This window comes from Antechinus flavipes, chromosome 1, assembly GCF_016432865.1.
Source record: "Antechinus flavipes isolate AdamAnt ecotype Samford, QLD, Australia chromosome 1, AdamAnt_v2, whole genome shotgun sequence".
Lineage (NCBI taxonomy): Eukaryota > Metazoa > Chordata > Mammalia > Dasyuromorphia > Dasyuridae > Antechinus > Antechinus flavipes.
The window spans coordinates 4,448,945-4,470,399 of record NC_067398.1 but is presented as its reverse complement, the minus strand read 5'-3'; the positions used below and the strand labels follow the sequence as shown (position 1 = coordinate 4,470,399).

General features: G+C 44.8%; 1 protein-coding gene across 3 annotated transcripts in view; it reads left to right on the top strand.

Moving 5' to 3' along the window:
* Positions 1-3,337: 3,337 nt before the first annotated feature.
* AOAH (acyloxyacyl hydrolase) overlaps positions 3,338-21,455 on the top strand; it is an 80,989-nt gene continuing 62,871 nt past the window's right edge. For 2 of the 3 annotated variants that reach the window (XM_051978400.1, XM_051978415.1), the window contains exons 1-3: positions 3,338-3,693; positions 3,934-4,073; positions 16,317-16,412. In XM_051978400.1, the coding sequence (XP_051834360.1) occupies positions 3,947-4,073; positions 16,317-16,412 (223 nt within the window). In that variant the 5' untranslated portion in view covers positions 3,338-3,693; positions 3,934-3,946. Of the gene's footprint in view, positions 3,720-3,933; positions 4,074-16,316; positions 16,413-21,455 lie in introns of all 3 variants that reach the window. The other variant, XM_051978409.1, reaches the window with a different exon arrangement.

The window sequence follows — 21,455 nt, the reverse complement described above, 5'->3', positions numbered from 1 at the left end:
CTATTTTTGTTTCTGTCTCTGTCTCTCTGTTTCTGTCTCTGTCTCTCTATTTCTGTTTCTGTCTCTGTCTCTCTATTTTTGTTTCTGTCTCTGTCTCTCTATTTTTGTTTCTGTCTCTGTCTCTCTGTCTCTGTCTCTCTGTTTCTGTCTCTGTCTCTCTGTCTCTCTCTCTGTCTCTGTCTCTCTGTTTCTGTCTCTGTCTCTCTGTCTGCTAAGCTTTGAGGACTTGAGAAATGCCACTGTCACCCGCAGTGTGGGGCAGAAGTCCATTTGGGTGGTGGGATCACGGGGCGCACAACAAAGGGGGCTGCCCCAGCAAGGAGGGGCCTGGGCACGGGGGTGGTGGGAAAGAAGGAGGAAGCCAAAGAAAAGAGAAGCTTCTGAGAAGGGACTGTCCCCCACGGCCTTCCTTCCCCTCGGCCAGAGTTCTGTTCCTCTTTCCCACCCCAAGTCAAGGACGGAAATGCTTTGCCTATGGCAGACCTTTGACAGATGCTTTGAATAGCAACCGAATCCTAGCCGTGGGGCCCTGGGCAAACACTGAATTTTCGGGCCTCAGTTTACGCATTTGTAAGTAAGAGGTTAGCTTGGTCATTGCCCTACTTCTGTGATTCTGTGACTTGAAGCCAGCCCAAGGAAGAGGGAGGAGCAGGATCCCAGATGCTCTGGTCAGGTCGGGGTGGGAAGAATTTGGCTGGAGAAGAGCTGGCCACCTCAGGGGTGGGGCGAGATGGCCACCCCCGGCTCCTCCCACTGTGTCCGGCCCAAGCACAGGCCCTGGGATCGTGGGGTCATAGACGGAGAGCAGGCAGGAACGGCCGGGAGAAAGAGATGGCTCGAGGGTGAAAGGATCCAGGTCCAAATCTTGCCTCCTGAGACTGGTCCCTTGAACGAAGCACTTGGGAGAGAGTCAGACTAGCTAGTCTCCGAGGTCTCCTCCGGCCCTGGCCCTGCACCTTTAATCCTTCCACGAGCCACAGTTTCTTCTCTGTGAAATTGGGGGGTTGGACTATGTGGACCCTCAGGGGCTGGGGTCAGGGCACATCTCCCTGGTGCCCAGCCAAGCCAAGAATGCCCCCACCTGACTCTCACTGAATTGCCCTGGTTTTGAGTGGAGTGATCAGGTAGTGCAGTGGATAGAGCCCTGTCCTGGGGCTAGAGGACTTTAATCCATGTATCGGCCCTGCTCCTTCCTGCCTATGAGAACATCTATGTGCCTCAGTTTCCTCTTCTGGAAAATGGGGAGACTGGATAAACTCGAAAGCACCTTCCAGCTCTGGATCTGGGACCCTGCAAAGTCTGAGACCCGCAGGGAGCTCATTCACGAGGGACTTTCTGATATGTTTGAAATAAGCCTGTTTCCAGGTCAAGCCTGGCTACGTTGTAAACTGAGGCTGACCCTGCCTGTGGGAGAGCTCTGACCACTCTCTTCAGCATCCTGCTGCAGGCCTGCCTTCTCTCTGAGCCCAAAGGGGGAAAACTCCTGGCTGCCACTGACCCTGGCAGCCATCCTGTGGCCCTGCCAGCCTTGGCTCCCAGCCTAAGCTGAGTATCTCTTTTCTGTGTGTGTGTGTGTCTGTCTCTGTGGATGTGTCTCTGTCTCTATCTGACCAGCTGTCTCTGTCTCTCTCTTGTTGCCTTTTTGTTTCTCTGTGTATCTCTCTTTATCTGTCTCTGTCTCTCTCTTTCTCTCTGTCTCTGTCTCTGTCTCTGTCTCTGTGTCTCTCTTTCTTTCTTGTCTCTCTCTGTTTCTTTCTTTCTCTGTGTCTCTGTCTCTGTGTCCTCTCTTCTCTTAACCATTTCCTCTTTCTAAAACGAAGCCCGCTCAGAGCCAATGAGCTGTGCTGGATGGAGAGCCCACGGCAGCGGCTTCAGGGTTTGACAGGATGTTCAGATCTAATCTTCAGAGAGGAAATTTTCAGTTCTCTGAGGTCGGTTCTTTTTTTTTTCTTTATTATTGTTGTTGTTATAACTTTTTATTGATAGAACCCATGCCAGGGTAATTTTTTACAACATTATCCCTTGCACTCGCTTCTGTTCCGACTTTTTCCTTTCCCCTCTCTCCCCCTCTCCCAGATGGCAAGCAGTCCTTTACATGTTGAATGGGTTGCAGTATATTGTAGATACATGTGTATATATATATGTGTGCAGAACCGAGCAGTTCTCTTGTTGCACAGGGAGAACTGGATTCAGAAGGTAGAAATAACCCGGGAAGAAAAACCAAAATGCAAGCAGTTTCTATTCATTTCCCAGTGTTCTTTCTTTGGGTGTAGCTGCTTCTGTCCATCCTTAATCCATTGAAACTCAATTAGGTCTCTTTATCGAAGAGATCCACTTCCATCAGAATACATCCCCAAACAGTATCGTTATTGAGGTATATAATGATCTCCTGGTTCTGCTCATTTCACTCAGCATCAGTTCATGTAAGTCTCTCCAAACCTCTCTGTATTCATCCTGCTGGTCATTTCTTGCAGAACAATAATATTCCATAACATTCATATACCACAATTTACCCAGCCATTCTCCAATTGATGGGCATCCATTCATTTTCCAGTTTCTAGCCACTACAAACAGGGCTGCCACCAACATTTTGGCACATACAGGTCCCTTTCCCTTCTTTAGTATCTCTTTGGGGTATAAGCCCAGTAGAAACACTGCTGGATCAAAGGGTATGCACAGTTTGATAGCTTTTTGAGCATAGTTCCAAATTGCTCTCCAGAATGGTTGGATTCGTTCACAGCTCCACCAACAATGCATCAGTGTCCCAGTTTTCCCGCATCCCCTCCAACACTCATTATTATCTTTTCTTGTCACTCTAGCCAATCTGCCAGGTGTGTAGTGGTATCTCAGAGTTGTCTTAATTTGCGTTTCTCTGATCAATAGTGATTTAGAGCACTTTTTCACATGGGTAGAAATAGTTTCAATTTTATCATCTGAAAATTGTTCATATTGTTTTGAGGCAGGTTTTTTTAAAGACACATGCTCACATACACACACAATCACACACACACACACACACACACACACACACACACACACACACTGTGAAGACAAAGGCTGTCAGGAGCTCCTTGAGCAGAGAAGGAGCCTGACTGGGCTGACTTTCCTAGCCAGCCCCAGCTCAGTGGACGTCTCCTCTCACCCTTTTTCCCCACTGGGCCTTCCCTGGGCCATTTGCTCTACTTCCTCTGTGCTCAGCAGGCAAGGGCTTGAGCAGGTGGGCGCCCCAGGCGTCGGCCAGCTCGGTTCTCTAGGAAAAAGCCCCCCAAGTGCTGGACGCTCGGTTCCCTGGGGAAAAACCCAGCTTCATTACAACCTGACCAAGAGATGAGCGCTGGGGGGATCGCTGGGGGCAGGGAACCTCCTGGTTGTTGACAGTAAATCTGAAAGCTGCCTCAAGGATCCCCAAAGAGGAAGCTGAGCCCGAGCCAGTATTAAGAGGCTGCCGCGGGGTGGGGTTTCGCAAGACAGGAAAAGTGGGTGCGCAGTGACATCCTCGTGAACCCTTCCGAAAACCACGACTTTCTGATCCCAGACTCTGGGAGCTGCGCTCCGGGCCTCTGACGGTTGGCCCGGCCCACGCCATCGCTGCCGGCTTTGGGGCCCCAAGTCTGGGGACGTCGCGCTTTTTCCCAAAGGCCGAGAAGCGAAGCGCTGGTTCGGGAGCCTCAGTGTCTGTCCGGGCCCCAGAAAGTGGGTCTTCCCTGAGTTTTGCTGGTGTGAGTTTGTGTGCATGGATGTGTGGACGTATGGAGATGTTGTATATGTGTGTGCATGTTCTGTGTGCACGGGTGTGGGGCTTCTGTACACGTGTGTGCCAGGCTGTGTGAGGGCACGTGTGCGCGTGCAAGGCTGTGTGGGTGTACAAATGTGGGTGTGCGGTCCCCCGCTGCTGAGTTCCCGGTGAGCTAAAAGCCGTGTTCGGCTCCCCAGCCCCTGTCCCGCAATGAAGAGTTCCGGGCGGATGCTCCTGGCGGCCAGCCTCCTCTTCCTCTTCCCTGCCCCCACCCCCTGCTCTTCGGCTCCCAGGGCCCCGAGCGGCCCCCAGCTCTCCCACGGACACGCGTGCTTAGGTAGGTCTCGCAGGGGAGGGCGGGCTCTCAGCGGGGTTTTTTCTGCACGCACCGAGGCTCAGCAAACCTTCGTGGCCCCTTCCTGGACCAGGTACCTGAGGTACCTTCCTGGTACCGGGAGAGCTGGAGAGGATGGTCTAGAGATCCCAGTGGGGGTGGGGAGACACCTTGAAGCAACGGCGGCGGATCGTGGACTTAGAGCTGGGGGGCAACTTCCGAGGTCAGAAAGTCCAGAGTAGGAAACTGAGACCAAAGGAGGGAACTTGAGGGACACCATCTGGAACAGACGTGGAGTCTGGCTCAAACCCTGCTTCTTAGCCCCATTATGACCCTAGGCAAGTCACATAAGCTCCTGAGCCTCGTTCTGGTCTCTAAAATGGGGGGGGGGGCGCCTCTCAGGCCCCTCTCAGCTCTGAGTCTGGAGAGCCACTTCCCAGGCTTGGCTCCGGGCCGGGCCAAGCCCCTCAGGCTTCCTCCTCTGTAACATTGTAATAATGGCACTTCCACACTTGCCACGTTGTTACAGAGTTTTGTGTAAACCCTGAGCCGTGATGGGGGGGCCGTCCATCCAGCTCGGCCAGGAGTCCTCCTCTCACAGGCCCGGGGCCCTTTGGACCCCTCCTTCCCGCCCCGCCTTCTTCCCCTCCTTCCGGCCCCGCCCTCTTCCCCTCCTTCCCCCACCTTCCAAATTCTGATAAATTCTGAAGGGAGCTGGAAACCCCTAAGGCCCTGTAGGTGAGGTGGGCAGCTAGTCCAGCCATTGTGGAGAAGGATTTGAAACTCTGCTCCAAGGGCCGTAAAATGGCCCATCCTTCCACCTTTTCTGTCTCCTTCACCAGCCTGATGAGAGAGAGGTGGTGCTTGGGCATTGTTTTAACTTGCAGTTTTCTCATGGTTAATGTTTTCAAGCATTTTTTTAAAATATGGCTATTAACAGCTTGACTTTTTTCCTTTGAAAAATACCCGCTCATATCCTTTGACAGTTTGTCAGTTAGAGAAGTCTTTTTCCTATAAATCTGACTCCATTCCCTCTGTATCTTAGAAATGAGATCTTTGACAGAGAAATTTGCTGCAAATATTTGTCCTAATTTTCTGATTCTCATTTTAAGTGCATTGATTTGGTTTGTGCAAAAACATTTTGATTTGATGTAATCAAAATAATCCATTTTCTCTCTTGTGAACTCGACCCCTCTCTGCAGATCTGTCACATAATTTCTTCCTTGCTCCTTTTATTTACTTAGGACGTCTTTACATCATGAACCCTTTTTGAGCTTATCTTAGTATGTGTGTGAATGTTGAGCTATATCTAGTTTCTGACAATTTTCCAAATAATTTCTGTCAAATAGTGAGTTTTTGCCCCCATGGCCCCAATTCCATCGATCAGTTTCTTACCCAGCCCCATTTTTGTTGATGTTTTGATGATTATAGCTTTATGGTATAGTTTAAAATGTGGCACTAAAATTGTTTTAGCCTGTTATTGGGGAAAATATGTATACATATGTATGTGTGTATGATGTGGTACTGCTAGGTTGCTTTCCTTTCCACTTTTTTTCATTGATTTCCTTGATATTCTTTTTTCTTCCAATATAGCCATATTCCAAAAACTCTTGATATTTCTTAATTTTTTATTCCTCTAGATGGATTTTGTTATTGTTTTTTCTAGTTCCATGAGGGAATTCTTTATTAGTTTGAATGGTATGACACTGAAGAGGTAAATAGTTTAGGGAATATTATCGTTTTATTATATTGACTCAGTCTACTTATGGGCAATTAATATTTCTCTAGTTGTTTAGAGAAAATGTATTTGTGTGAAAAGTACTTTGTCATTGTATTCATGTAGTTACTGCATATGTGTTAGCAAATAGACTCCCCATAGTTTTTTACGGTCTGCCATTATTTCGAATGAAAATTTCTCTTTGTAGAAATGCTGATGATTTATGTGTTTTTATTTTGTATCCTGCAACTTTGTTAAAGTTGTTCATTGTTTTGACTATTTTTTTTAGTTGATTCTCTGGGATCCTCTAAGTATAGCATCATATCATCTGTAAAAAGGGATAGTTTTGTTTCCTCATTGCCTATTTCTCTTCAATTTTTTTCTTGTATTATTGCTATAGCTAACATTTCTAGTACAATATTGAATAATATTGATGACAATGGACATCCTTGCTTCACCCCTGATTTAAACAGCAAAGCTTCCATCTCATTCCCATTACAGACAATATTTGATTGTGATTTTAGAGGTTGCTACTTATCATTTTAAGAGAAACTATTTATTCTTATGCTTTTTAGAATTTGTCAAAGGAATAGGTGATTAATTTTGTCAAAATTTTCCCTTTATCTATTGAAATACTTATGTGACTTTTGTTATCCAATATTATCTGTCAAATAGCAAATAATAACTAGCATTTACACAGCACCTATGATGTGCCATACACTATACTAAGGACTTTATAGATATATCTCATTTGATCCTCACAAAAACCCTGGGAGGTGGGTGCTATTATTATGATTATTCCCATTTTACAGTTGAAGAAGCTGAATAAATGGGGATTAAGTGACTAACTGAAGGCTTCCCAGTTAGTAAATATCTGAAGCCACATTTGAACTCGGGTCTTATTGACTTGAAGCACAGAGTTCTACCCACTGTGCCACCTAAGTACTGTATAATCTTTGTGAGGTATTGCTGTGATTTCCATGTTAGTATTTTAAGTATTTATTTACACTTTTTGCATCAACATAATTAAAGAAATTGGTCTATAGTTTTTTTTTCCTGTTTTGACTCTCCCTGATTTAGGTGTCGACTATATTGGGGTCATAGAAGGAATTTGGTAGGACCTTTCCTTTACTATTTTTAAACAGTTTGTGTAGTGTTAGAATTGATTGCTCTTTAAATAAATGCTATGTAGAATTTGCTTGTAAATCCATCGGATCTTATTTCTTTTTTCTCTGAGAATTAACTTGTGACTATTTATTGGTTTTCTAAGATAGAACATTCTACCCTTACAAACCATTGCCCTTTCAGGGTCTTGTCTACCATTAGATTTACTCCTAAGAACAAACGCCTCTTGATATAGAGCCTCAGAGTAGGAGTCCACTCTCCAGAAGTCAGAAAAAACCTCCTTCCGAACCTGGAACTCTATCAGGGTCTGCATGCAACACAAAATGGGTACACTGAGCTTGGGCAATGAAACACTTCAGAGACCACGGGTTCACCAGACAAAGCACCAAAGTCCAAATCCTACTCAATACACCGACATACTCTAATCTTTAAGTGTGGCAACCATATAGACACTGGTCCTTATAGGGATTGAATATGTGGACACTTCTCCCTTTGCAAAGTGTTAGCTTCCCCTCTCCAGCTTTTAAAGATGAATTTTGTGGGCTTGAGGATTGTTCATGATGCTCCATGACTGGCCCATGCTCAATGGCACGCCTTGTGAGCTTTAGTGTCCTTGACACTGACAGTAAGAAACTGAGAATGAGAGCTTTTCCGGCTCTCCATGCTCTCCTTTCTGTGGCTTTTCAGGTTGTTTCTGAGCAATGAAAACGACTAAGAAGCTTGTTAAGATTAATCAGATTGAGACAGTGCTCTTCTTAAGGGTTGATTTAGAGTACAGATTAATTCTTGTTGAAACTCTTTCTCTCATTTTGTAGAGAAACATTTCCATAACCTAAGACTCCTGTCCAAACTAAATGTACCATATTCTTCTATCTGGACTTTCCCCTCTTCAAGAAGACACACCTCTGCCCCCCTCTCCAAATAAGTCAAACTATCATGCAGGTATCAAGGGAGCAGCCCAACCACAGCTAATGGGGGGAAAGGTTTTCCTTCAAAGTTCCCATTTCAGACCCCGGCACTTTTACCTATAAGCATCCCCTCCGTGCCATGTTGCTAATGGCCCATCCTCTGCAGCCGGCAGTTGGTTGGTTTATTTATTTATGTGAAACACTCAGCACGCTTTTCCCTGCTGTCCTTTGAAGAACATTCGGAGTGAGCAGAGTGTGCTTGAGCCAGCATCTGCTCTTCGCAGCGCAGGTGGGAAAGTAGGTCAGAGGAAATGGTTGAAAGGCCTGATCTTGCAGTTACAAATGACCCGACTTCAAATCCTACCTCAGACCCCAGCAAAGCCTTTAACCTGCCTGAACTTGAGTCTTTTGTACAGTGAGGCTGCCATCTATCTCTTAGGCTTCCTGTGAAGAAAGCACTCATTCAAAGCCCGGTTCAGCAAACCATATAACAAGTTGGAAGAAGAGTCACAAAATAAATGAAAGCTGAGAAATTGTAGTGAGCAAGACTGATCCAACAGAAGAGATAGGAGAAGGCTACCTTTGCAGAGGAGGGAGGACCACATTTGGAGGACTTTGCCTAGCTTATGGCCCTCTGGATAAAAAAGTGGAAAGAATTCTGGGGAAAACTACAGTACTATACAAAATCAAAAGACATCAACCAAAACTTCTTTTAAAAGAGGGAAGTTTGTATTTAATAAACATTAAGAAACTCGACAAGGACTAGTTATTCTTAGCTTCTGAAAACAGGAAATGAGGTTGTGGAAAAACCCTTGAGGGTTCCTGGCTTAGAGAAAACATGAAATATTAGTGAGCTTAACGATCCAGCTGTGCTCCAAGGTCCAGGCACTAATGTGCCATCCGAAAAGAACTGACTTATTAACCACTTTTTCCAGATCCATTGATCCCTGGGTTTTCTTAAAAGTTAGATGAGGTCAACTCTGCATTAACATTTGCTAAATAAGGTTTTAATCATCAAATAATTACTGATAATCTCTCTTAGAAAATATAGATAACTCTCAGCTTTTTAACATAGGGTTGAAGACATTCCCTCAGATAGTCCTCTGGTCTCCTGTTCTTTCCAATATCATCTTTCCCTCGAGGTTTCTTTCCTTCAGCCAAAATGCTCTAGTGTTCCCCTCAGAGCTTTTGCAAACATCCCCCCTTCAGTCTTGCTCTGAACAGATGAGGGCCAATGTTGAGCTGTGATTCTGTGCCAGTCCCACTTGAATTTGGGTCATCGCCAGCTTCCAGATGGGTTAGATTCAAAACCTCAGGTGTGACCTCCTTTCTATCTGCCAGTGATACTGTCTGGATGGCAGCCAGCCCAAGGATACTGTAGAGCCTCTTATGAGGCTTATGAGACCTGAAATTGTTCAAAAGACTTCAGCCCAATAATACCCAAAGGAAAAACCAATGGCTGAAAACGATAGTAATTGGGTGGACAGTTCACAGGACTCATCTAATTCAAATACTGAAAATGGAAAATGAGGGGAGCCCAGAATTGAAGAGGAGAATCCCAGACTGCCCTTTGGAAATTATTGTGTTTTCAATGACCCTGGGTTTCTCTCTCAAAGACCTATCTCATCTTCTTGACACTGGTGTTCAATGTGAGCATTTTCGTGTGGTTATGAGTCACAGAACACCAGTCTCTGGAGAAGTGAAACTAAGAACCACTCAAAAAGGCAGTCATTGAATGAACATAAAAGACAAAGAATCATGCACAAGTCAGGAAACCACAATCCCACTCTCTTGGAAGTGGACTCAACCTTTGAGTTTACACCTCTAAAAGAGCATATAAAAGCTCTCAGACCAATCTCATCTTTTTGACACTGGTGTTCTCACATTTTCGTGTGATTATGAGTCCCAGAACACCAGGTTCTGGAGAAGTGAAACTAAGAATCACTCAAAAAGGCAGCCATTGAATGAACTTTAAAAACAAAGAATTATTCACAAGTCAGGAACCCACAATCTCACTCTCTCAGAGGTGGACTCAACCTTTGAGTTTACACCTCTAAAAGAGCATATAAAAGCTCTCAGACCAATCTCATCTTCTTGACACTGGTGTTCTCACATTTTCGTGCAGTTATGAGTCTCAGAACACCAGTTTCTGGAGAAGTGAAACTAAGAATCACTCAAAAAGGCAGTCATTGAATGAACATAAAAGACAAAGAATCATTCACAAGTCAGGAAACCACAATCCCACTCTCTTGGAAGTGGACTCAACCTTTGAGTTTACACCTCTAAAAGAGCATATAAAAGCTCTCAGACCAATCTCATCTTCTTGACACTGGTGTTCTCACATTTTCGTGTAGTTATGAGTCTCAGAACACCAGTTTCTGGAGAAGTGAAACTAAGAATCACCCAAAAAGGCAGTCATTGAATGAACATAAAAGACAAAGAATCATTCACAAGTCAGGAACCCACAATCCCACTCTCTTGGAAGTGGACTCAACCTTTGAGTATACACCTCTAAAAGAGCATATAAAAGCTCTCAGACCAATCTCATCTTCTTGACACTGGTGTTCTCACATTTTTGTGTAGTTATGAGTCTCAGAACACCAGTTTCTGGAGAAGTGAAACTAAGAATCACCCAAAAAGGCAGCCATTGAATGAATTTTAAAAACAAAGAATTATTCACAAGTCAGGAACCCATAATCTCACTCTCTCGGAGGTTGGAGGTGGACTCAACCTTTGAGTTTACACCTCTAAAAGAGCATATAAAAGCTCTCAGAGCCTCAGCGAGGAGTCAGTTGAGGAGACTGAGTAGCTAGAGACTGCAAGGACAAGCTACAAGAGCTCTTGGAACCAAGGAGGGAGCTAGGCCTCTAAGAAAACTAAGAGGGCTATTTTGGAAGAGACAATAAAGGACCGGATTTTAACTCCTGGCTGCATTTGAGGTGATTATTACTCAGAACTGAAACTAAGGCTGCCTCCAGAACCTCCCCAAGAAACCTGCATCCTCTGGGAGGACGATCATATTTTAGAAAAGAAGAGAACACTACAGTCATTATTATCATCATCATTATCATTATTATTATCACTACTATCATTAGTATCATCATGATCATTATTGTTATCACCAACATTATTATCATCATCACCATCATCATAATTATAATCATTATTATGATCATCACCATTATTATCATGGCTATCATCATTATCATCATCGTCGTTGTTTTCATGATCATGATCATCATCATTTTTATTATCATCATTATCATTATCATCATCATCATCATTACCATTATTGTTATATCATCATCATTATCATTATTATTATCATAATCATGATCATCATTATCATCATCATCATTACCATTATTGTTATCATCATCATTATCATTATCATCATCATTACCATTATTGTTATCATCACCATCATTATCATTATCATAATCATGATCATCATCATTTTTATTGTCATCATCATTATCATTATTATTATCATCCTTATCAGCATTATTATTGTAAGGATTAAAAAGCCTCTAAGAGCAAGGAATGCAGTTCAAGGCATGTGGGAGGACCTGAGGGATGAGAAGTTCTGAGGCGCAGGTGATGGCTTAGCGCCAGGAGGCGGTGTCTGATCCCAGCTACCACATCTCCCTCTTTAGTGCTCTCAAAGCGGAGCACGGCCTCCCTCCCTCTTCTCGGGCCAATCCCGTTATGCTGGATTCCTAGAGGACCTCCCCTTCCCCCAGATCCTCAGGGGGTATAAATATGTGCTATCTAAGAATAAAGTTCTCTTTTGCTTCACCCCTGCCTGCTGGTGGTCTGTCTTTGTGGGATCCGGGTTGGGGCCCCAAGATGGGTAAGTGTGGTCTAGCCAGGCCGTAGACGGATGGGCATTAAGAGTAGCTCTAAGGGGAACTACCAGGTCAGAGTAGTCCTTAGGGGCATAACAAGCGGCGCCCGACGGGACCGTTTTGGCTGGGACCTCCCCTTGTAGCAGGCCAACAGGTGGGAAGAGAGACAGAACTCTGCTCTAGTGAGTAGAAAGTTAGGAAAATGGGACAGTTTGTTGTGAGGGTCCCAGACCAGGAGGTACCAGGGAAAGAAGCAAGCAGGATTGGACATGGATTTTAAAAAGTGGGAGGTAATAGGTAGTCAGATGGCTTCCTATTAAGGAAACTCCCGGAATGGCATCAAGTGATTGGGGGCACTTTAAGAGGGGCAAGCTGCAATCCATTAAAAGCAGATGACGAATTGCAAATGGAGAGTCATAAACAAATGAGGGTCGTAAACCAGCACTCACTGGGACCCGCCGCGCCCATCAGATGGAGCCAGCGGAAGTTAACTGTGGGAAAGAATCAGGAAATAAACAGGAAGATAAAGGAGGTGGATGTGAGGGGAAAGAAGGAAGAGGGAGTGAGGAAGAAGCAGGAAGTGAATATGACAGAACAGGAGGGGGCAGGGATAAGATGAATAATGAGAAAGTAAAGAGAGACATATGACCTTGAAGTAAAGGACGGTGATAAGACGTGGGAGAGAAAGCGAACAGAGGGAAGGTCACCTCTGTCTCCAAGGCATGGCCTTCTCCCTCCTCCCCCACCTGCCCTGAGGAGATATGTCTCCGTCAGCTCCCTCTGCGCCCGCTTGTGGAGGCTTTGGAGATTCCCAGACAAGTTTAGGACAAATCATACAGAAAGCTGGAAAATATAAAAGAAATGAGGCTCAAATGCAATATGATGCAGCAGGCTATGCAGCTGGGTCCCAATGTGCCCAAAGAGTATTTAGCAAAATTCGGACTTCTGAAAAGCAGAGGCCCTCCACGACTAGGATTAAACAGGGCCCAGATGAACCTTTTCCTGATTTTGTGGCCTGCCCACAGGCGGCTGTTGAGAGGTCAGTGGGCAGAGGAGAAGCCTCCAGCCTCCTTATAGAGAAATTGGCAGGGGAGAATGCTAACACTAACTGCCAGAAGGCCACTGTAGATGGGGAGGCTGGGCTGGAAGAGATGATAAAGGGATGTGAGAAAGTCGGCTCCAGGGCCTTTCAAACGGATGCCCTCCCGGCTGCTGTATCTAAAGGGGTTCCAGCAGAAGACCTGCCCTGGCAGTTTGCAAACAGGGGGTATTCCGACCTGGTGGTCCCAGGTCTCAGGTACAATCTATGGGGCAGGGACATGTTGAAGGCTTGTGGGGCCTCAGTTTATATACCCCCTCCAAAGGGTTTTTAATTGGGGTCATTGGGGGTTTGGGCACCACCTTTCATATCAAGCCCACACCATTAACATGGAAATCTAACACCCCGGTTTGGGTGCCCCAATGGCCTCTCTCAGCTTTTAAAGCCCAAACCTTATGTGAAAATATACAACAACAGTTGGAGGCCGGACATATAGAACCAACGGCCAGCCCATGGAATAGCCCTGTATTTAATATAAAGAAAAATTCTGGCAAATTCAGAATGCCAGTGGACCTTAGGGCCATTGATGCCACTATTGAACCTATGGGAGCCCACAGCCTGACAGGCCATCTCCTAATCTAGTGCCCACTGGCTGGCGTTACAGTAACAGGCACACAAGACAGTTTCTTCTCCATCCCTCTGATCCCAGGGGTTAAGAAAACATTTGCTTTCACCATTCCCTCCGTAAACAATGCAGGGCCTGACCTGCGCTACCAATGGGAAGTTCTCCCCCAGGGGATGTGTTGTAGCCCCACCTTATGTCAGGTGTACATAGCGCCAGTGCTAGAGCCAAGTAGGAAGGCGTGGCTGCATGCTGTGATACTGCACTACATGGATGATACACTGTTATCAGTGAGCAGTGGGGGAGATCTCTCTGTCCTGCTGAAGGAGACCATGAGCGTTCTGGCTCAATGTGGACTGGTGGCAGCCCCTGAAAAGCTCCAACATAACTGTCCCACCATTGACCTGGGGCTCCCCATGGGACTTCTGCAGATACTAACCAGTTATACTTAGACAAGGTGAATACTCTGAACCTATTTCAAAAACTGGCTGGACAAATTCAACGGTTGAGGGCTTGTGCCCCTGTTCCTACTTCTTTGATGCAGCCTTTATATGACATCGTAAAAAGAATGTAAGAGAAACCCAGAGCCCATTAACATCATATCAGACACCTTATATACTGCCCAAGTGCTGAGAGGCATTGAGCATGCTGTCCTACAGCCTCAGAATCCTTATTATTATTTTCATCATCATCATCATTTTATTATCATCACCATCATTATTATTTTTATCATCATCATTATTTTCATCATAACAATCATAATTATTATTATCTTCATCATCATCATCATTATTATCACCATTATTATTACCATCATCATCATCATTATCTTTATGATCATTATTATTTTTATCATCATCATCATTATTGTTGTTGTTGTTGTTGTTGTTGTCGGTCCCGTACACTCTGAGCCTCCGTTCCCCCGTTTGCAGACTCGGAATCCAGGTTTCCCAGTCGCGCCCTCACAGTGGCCTCGTGTTCAGTAAAAGGGACTTTCCAGGTGACCCCAGTGGGTTCTTTAAAACCAATTTGCTGCTTTGATCTGAAGCCTTTTGCCCTCCTGTGGCGGAGCATGCTGGGTAGCCGAGCCGCTCTCGCCCGGCACTGTGGCTGGGAGGCTGAGCTCTCCTCAGTCATGGGGAGACAGCCAGACTTAACGAGACTCATGCTGGTCCCCAGACTGCTGCGACTTCTATCCCCTTGGCTGCCCTCAGCCTCCGAGTCTCCCCACTGGCCGTCCCTGCGGGCCCGACCCAAGTCCCCTTTCTATTTTCCCAGGATAAGGCCTCGTGAAATCACTCCCCCAGCGATGGCTGGCCCTGGGGAGGGCAGCAGACGCTTGTGGGACCGCTCCCTCCCCCCCATACCAGATGCCCAGAATGCAGTTTGCCTGAAAAGGCCTTTGGTGTGGAACCCAGGCCTGGCCTGAGGAGTCCCCTCTTGTGATGAGCTCAGGACAAAGCCTTTACTGCGGGAGGAGAGGGACAATGAGGTCATGGGGAGGAGCCATCCCAGGGGCCAGTGGGGGGGTCAGTCTGACTCTGCGAGAGCGGAGGGCAGGAGCCTGTGAGCCCAGAAGTGCCTGTGAGATACCATCCTGACATCAAAATGAATACTCCCAATTTTCAAAATATTTGTTGTGTCTGTAATTTTTTTCTTTACTATTAAGATTTCTCTGCTGATGCAAATGGAAAAGTAGACCTGATGTCATAGAAATTTATTTTCTATTTTCTCACTGTGATCATAGCACAACAAAACATGCTCCAAATTATCTTTAAATGTTTGTCCACATGAAAACTTACAATGGATGAGCAGAATAAGACAATCAGTTATACTTAGAAATGAAAAGCGTTACAATAATAAAACGGCCTTGTTTTGCTGTAGCAATAAAATGGCCAAGGGCAATGACTTGATTTAATAAATGATCTTTCCAAAGCTGCTGCTATGACTATTTTTAACCATAAAATGTCCTAATCTAATGCATCCCTTTCTCTTTTGCCGCTGTTGCATAGTACATTGGGTTCGATGAGTATCCAACATTCCAAAATGTAGTGAGTTCAAAGTCAGTGTAAACATATTCTTGTGTTTACAGGTATTGTAAAATGCATGTTTTCCCTGGGGGAAAAATCAAATAAAAAGGAAATACTGCTACTAAAAAAGAAGAAGAAGAAGACGCCTGGCACGTCCCTTTTACAGAGCACGAGGCCACTGTGAGGGCGCGACTGGGAAACCTGGATTCCGAGTCTGCAAACAGGGGACGGAGGCTCAGAGTGTACGGGACCGACAACAACAATCAGAACCCTAGGGCACAGGAATCACCTCATTAACACTTTTTCTTCCCTTGAAAGTAACCCAAATCACAGAAGTGGGGGGAAGGGTGATTTAAATCCAGAGGAAAGTGCTTTAAGACCTTGGGAGAAAGGTAGGATTCAGGGGAAACAAGATAATTCTATTGACTGTTCATAAGCCTCTGTGAGTCTTTTGCTTTCTGTCCTCTCTCCTTGGTGTCCCCAAAATGCATTGCTACCATAGAAATGAATCCTGGTGTGTTTAGGGGAAAATTAAAGAAACCACGATGAATGTTTTCCTCATCCATTTGGTTCTCCTAAGTGAGCACGAGCAGCGTATGTGAGGGGCAAGGAGGAGGATTTGGGAAAATTGTCCTTTCTTTGGCTTTATGATAAAGCCTCTAGCCCAGGGCCTCCCTGCTCCCGGGCGCAATGATCCTGCTCCAGTCCCGGAAGACATTCAGAGAACATCCTTTTCTCTCTTTCCTCCTTTGACTCATTGAGATTCCTCTCATGAACTCACCTCGGTGTTGCCGTCTCCCTTTTCCCCGCTAGTTCCTTGTTTTGCTTGAAATTTGGGGAACCCATTGCTTAGCTTGGAAATGTCCCCTTGCAGGCGCTTAATAAGCAGGTGCTGACAAAGACCAGCGACCCGTCTCGGCGTGAGTTGAACAAAAGTGTCCTTTTGCTCCTTGTCAGGATGTGTGCTGATCGTGTCCGTAGTGGAACAACTGGCGCAAGTCCACAATTCCACCGTGCGGGAGGAGATGGAGAGACTGTGCAGCTTCCTCCCTGGTGAGTAGAACCTCAGCACTGCCCGAGCACAGTTTACTTGGGCTCTTGGTTTGAAGGCTTAGCCAGGAAAGGGGCTTTCCAGCAAGAGTCGGGCGGCTGCCGGTCTCCTGCAAGGGAACCATCCCAGGGAGAAGAGAGAGGCCTGCAAGGAAATGATCTCTCTCTCTCCTTTCCTCCCTCCCTTCTCCTCCCTCCCTCTTTCCTTCACTCCTTCCCTCCCTTCCCTCTCTCTTTCTCTCCTCTCTGTCTCTGTCTCTTACACACACACTCACACACACACAACCCTGAGTCTCTTATTTTTTGTAGTGAAGACAGAAATTGTGAATACTCAGGGAGTGAGATGTGGATGAGCCGATGGCTATTTTATGTGGCTCGTTCATAATGTCCATTCTGCCTTGATGCTCTCCCCCGGCCATTTATCATAGACTGTTTGCTGTGCTGTACCCTGACAGCGGCCCAGGGGAGGCTAATGAGATGATTCATTATCATGAACAGCTTTTCTGCTTTCACAGAAACATTCAGAGACAGAAAGACAGAGATAGAGACAGAGACAGAGAGGGAAGGAGGGAGAGAGAGGGGGAGAGAGAGAGACAGAGAAAATGGGGGAGAGACAGAGTCAGAAACAGAGATAGAGACAGAGGGAAGAAGGGAGATGAGATGTTAGTTCATCCTGGCCATTCAGTTATTTGTTTTGGGCTCCCTTCCCCAACACCCTCCCCAGTGAAGGGACTTGTGCCACTTCCCCCTCCCCACAGAGCGCCTCCAAGGCAACCACAGACCCCCCTTCTCTGTGACAGGCTCCGCTTTGCATAAGGGGCTGATGGAAAGGGCCCAGGATGGGCTTAGAGGCCAGCTCTGCCCCGAGGAACTGTGGATGCTCTGGGGACTAGTCGCAGAACCTCTGAACCTCAGGCTCAGCGGGCCTTGGCGGCCACCCAGTTCAATCAGAACCCAAGCAGGAATCCTCTCTACGACATCCCCGCCTCTCACCATCGATTGGCACTAATCGCTGGGGAGATCATCGAATCGCCAGGGTTTCCCCAAGGCTTTGAGGTTCACAAAACATTTTTATAGACATGGTTGTAGTGGATCCTTCCACAGCCCCTCGGAAGGAAGTGCTATTATTATATCGATTTTATACATAAGGAAACTGAAGGAAACAGGAGAGTGACTTGGTCAGGGACTCGCAGCTAGGAAGTGTCTGAGGCTGGATCAGAACTCAGGAAGAAGAGTTCTCCAGTCTCCTGGCCTGGACCTCTGTGCACTATAGCACCCTCTGGCTGTCCCTGAGTGTCTGAAGCAAGATTTGAATCTGGGGTCCCCGGGGGACCCAGGAGATACGTGACCTCCATCCTGTGATCTAAACTGTAAGGTCCTCGAGGATGGCCTTGTTTGTGTCTGTCCTTATTGCCTAGCACAGTATCTGCCACAGAGGCGGTCTTTAATAAATGTCTGTTGCTTTGTGATTGATCCTGAGAGCATGGAGCACAAATCTGAAAAAAACCTTCAGGGCTCCAGTTCACCCTCACTTGTTATGGGACACAAGGTGTACAAGAGAGCACTGGCCATAGAACAAGGAAGAACCTGATTCTGAGTCCCAACTCTGACCCTTCCTCTCTGAGCCTCCAATTCCCTCATCCGTGAAATCCGTGGCTTGTAAGGAATTTGTCTTGCAAAACATGAAATCTTATAATAACAAATGGGGTTTGTTTTTAATCCCAAGGCAGGAAAGGGCAGGATAAAAGGGCAAGGTCACCCAGGTGGGAGGTAGGACTTCACATAAAAAATGAGGTGATTTGGCTGGTGATGTTCAAGATGTAGAGAGCAACTTTAGTCTAAAAGAATCATGATTCATGGTGAAGAATTGTCCATGCGTAGGTTTTGAAAAATAAAAAGCTTTAATAAAGAAAAAAATAAAATTAAAAAAAAGAATCATGATTCCCTGAAGTCCCAGTTTTTCAAAGTTTTCCTTGGTTTTGGTGAGGGGGAAAGGCCACGCAGAGAATCTCCCACAAAATGTTTTGTCTTGCTGCTGAGACATAGCAGAGACCCCGCTGCCTCTCTTTCCCCTGGGACCAGAGAATATCCCAGGCGTGATTTTTTTGAATCATACACAAGAGAAGGCTATCTTGGGCCGTGTGATATTTCAGCTTCCCAGTCTGGCACGAGCCACGGATCCTTCATCTTTAGGAGGGGAAGTCTTCGTCGACGTTCCAATTTTCTTTGCCAAGAAGAAAACAAAGACGATCCATGTTTGCTTCCTAACGATGGCTATGAATGTCAGGCTAACAACATCGTTAGAATAAACAAAAGACTCTGTCAGAAGCACAGTCAACACTGGAGGGAGTGCAGCAGGAAGACACAGCCCTAGACAGACTCCTGCTGGACAACTCCACGTGGACCATACTCGTATCCCACTTCTGACACCTACTAGTTTTGTGAGCCCGGGGAATGGTTTCACCTCTGAGACTCTTCGCATAGAAAGGTTTCTTTCTTTTGTAAGCAGCCACACCCTTCCAAGAGGCAGCCCAACCTTGGAATCACAGTCCTGGGATCCTATCTATCTTTGTCCCATCATGGGAGATGCAGGGCCAGCCTGGAAAGAGGGAAACATCTCTCTCTTAATGCCTTCTGCCCTTTACCAGTGACCAATGTCATCTCATCCAGACCTAGATCCAGTCTTTCTACAATGAGGAGATGGGGCTAGGTCATACCTATGGTCCCTTGCAGCTGCGTGGAATAAAGGATTAAGTCTGTGATTCAGAAATATCTAAGTTTTACATCTGCCTCAGACATGTTAGCTTTGTGACTGTGGATAAGTCCCTTCATTTCTGGGGACACTTGATCCAAATTTTTATCCAAGGATCCCCTCTACACCATCCCCAATGAGGGAAGCTCTAGTCTGTTCCCCTCCAAGAAGGGGAAACTCACTGCTTCCAACCCATTGGATAGAACCAGATGTAGTAGAAAAGGCTCACCTGAGCTTTCCCAAATTCCCTTTCAACCCCACTTTCTACAGAACTTCAAAGTTCTACAGTGGCGGAACCAACCCAAGGACAAGGTGAAACAATTTTCCTGCATAAGGAAACTTGAAATGTTGGTAGGGAGGGTCTATTGTATTGGGATAATAGCTGTACCCTAGGAAACAAGCAGCAGGCTGTGGGGCCAATTGAATCAGCAATGGCAGCAACTGTGTCTGGAGTTCTTTTGGTCCACAGACAATTAGGGGTTCAAACAATTGGACAGGAGACAACAGGGGCCCCTTTGCTGGCACTGAGTGCAGAACTCTGTTATATTGTCCAATTACAAATCCTAGTCATAGTTTCTAGGGCAGAAAAGAGTTCTTGTGGTCACTCACAGACCAGAGTGCTGGCTAAGAGAGTAGTACATATACTTCTGTGATCATACCATTTTGGGAGAACTGAAAACTTACAGACTCCAGAGCTGGTTCTGAAACTCTGCTGCAAAAAAACTCTGAAACTTGAGATAGTGCTCCTCCACCATGGCAGCAGGGTCTAACTGAAATGAAGTTAAAAATCAAGAAAATGACTTGGAAAATGAGCAAACAATAACAACGACAAAACATCTGGATCATAGAAAACTATTATAGTGACATAGAAGATCAATACACAAACTTAGAAAAAGACAACAAAGTCCAAAACTAGTACATCCAAAGCCTCAAAGAAAAAATGTAAATTTGTCTCAAGTCCAAAAAGAATTCCTGAAAGATCCCTCCAAAAAGTTTTAAAACTTAAGAGAAATAGAAGAAAAATTGGGAAAAAAATGACAGTGATGTAAGAAAATCATGAAAAAAAAAACCAACAGCTTGTAAAGGAGGCACAAAAAATACTGAAGACAGCAACACCTTTAAAAACAGAATAGTCTAGATGGTAAACAAGCCACAAAAATTCAATAAAGAGAAGAATTCCTTAAAAAGCAGAATGGTCACATGGAAAAACATACATTAAAATTTACTGAAAAACTCCTTAATAGGTAGAACTGGCCAAATGGAAAAGGAGGTACAAAAGCTTAGTGAATGAAGAAAATAATTCCTTAAAAGTAAAATTGGGCAGATGGAAGCTAATTACTCCGTGAAACATCAAAAAGCAACAAAATAAAATCAAAAGAATGGAGAAAAATATAAGAAAATGTGGAATATCTTCCTGGAAAAACAACTGACCTGGAAAATAGATCAAGGAGAGATAATTTAAGAATTACTGGAGTACCTAAAAGCCATGATATAAAAAAAACTCTAGAGTTTATCTTTCCAGAAATTATCAAAGAAAACAACTATCCTATATAGAGGATCTCCTAAAACCAGAGAGTAAGAATCCATCTCCTAAAAGAGATCCCCAAATGCAAACTCCAGGGAATATTATAGCTAAATTTCAGAGCTCCCTGGTCAAAGAGAAAATATCACAAGCACCTAGAAAAAAACTATTCTATTATCACGGCACGGTAAGGATTACAAAAGTTTATACATTAAAGGGTCAGAGGATTTGGAATATGATATTCCAGAGGGTAAAAGAGCTAGGATTACAACCAAGATTCATCAACCCAACAAAACAAAAAAAGGATGAATTTTCAATGAAATAGAGGACTTTTAAGCATTCCTGAAGAAAAAACCAAAAATGAATAGAAAATTTGACTTTCAGATACAAGCCTCAACAGAAGCATCAAAAAAGTAAACAGAAAAAAGAAATCTAAGGATTCAGTAAGATTAAACTGTTTACGTTCCTACATAGTTGGAGACTCTTTAGAGTTTTATTAGAGAATTATTAGGACTCTTACATGGACAGAGGACTCAGGTCGGGGTTGAATATGATGAGATGATTATTTAAAAATAAATTAATCTAAATAATCTAATAATAGATATATTTAGATATTTCTATTTAGATAATAAATTACCTTAAATAAATCAATAAAGTTAAGAGTTGAGAAAAAGGAATAAAAATAAAATAAGTGAGAAGTGAGAAAAAAGGAAGACACTGGGAGAAGGGGAAAATGAGAGGTATAATGGGGTAAATTATCTGACATAAAAGA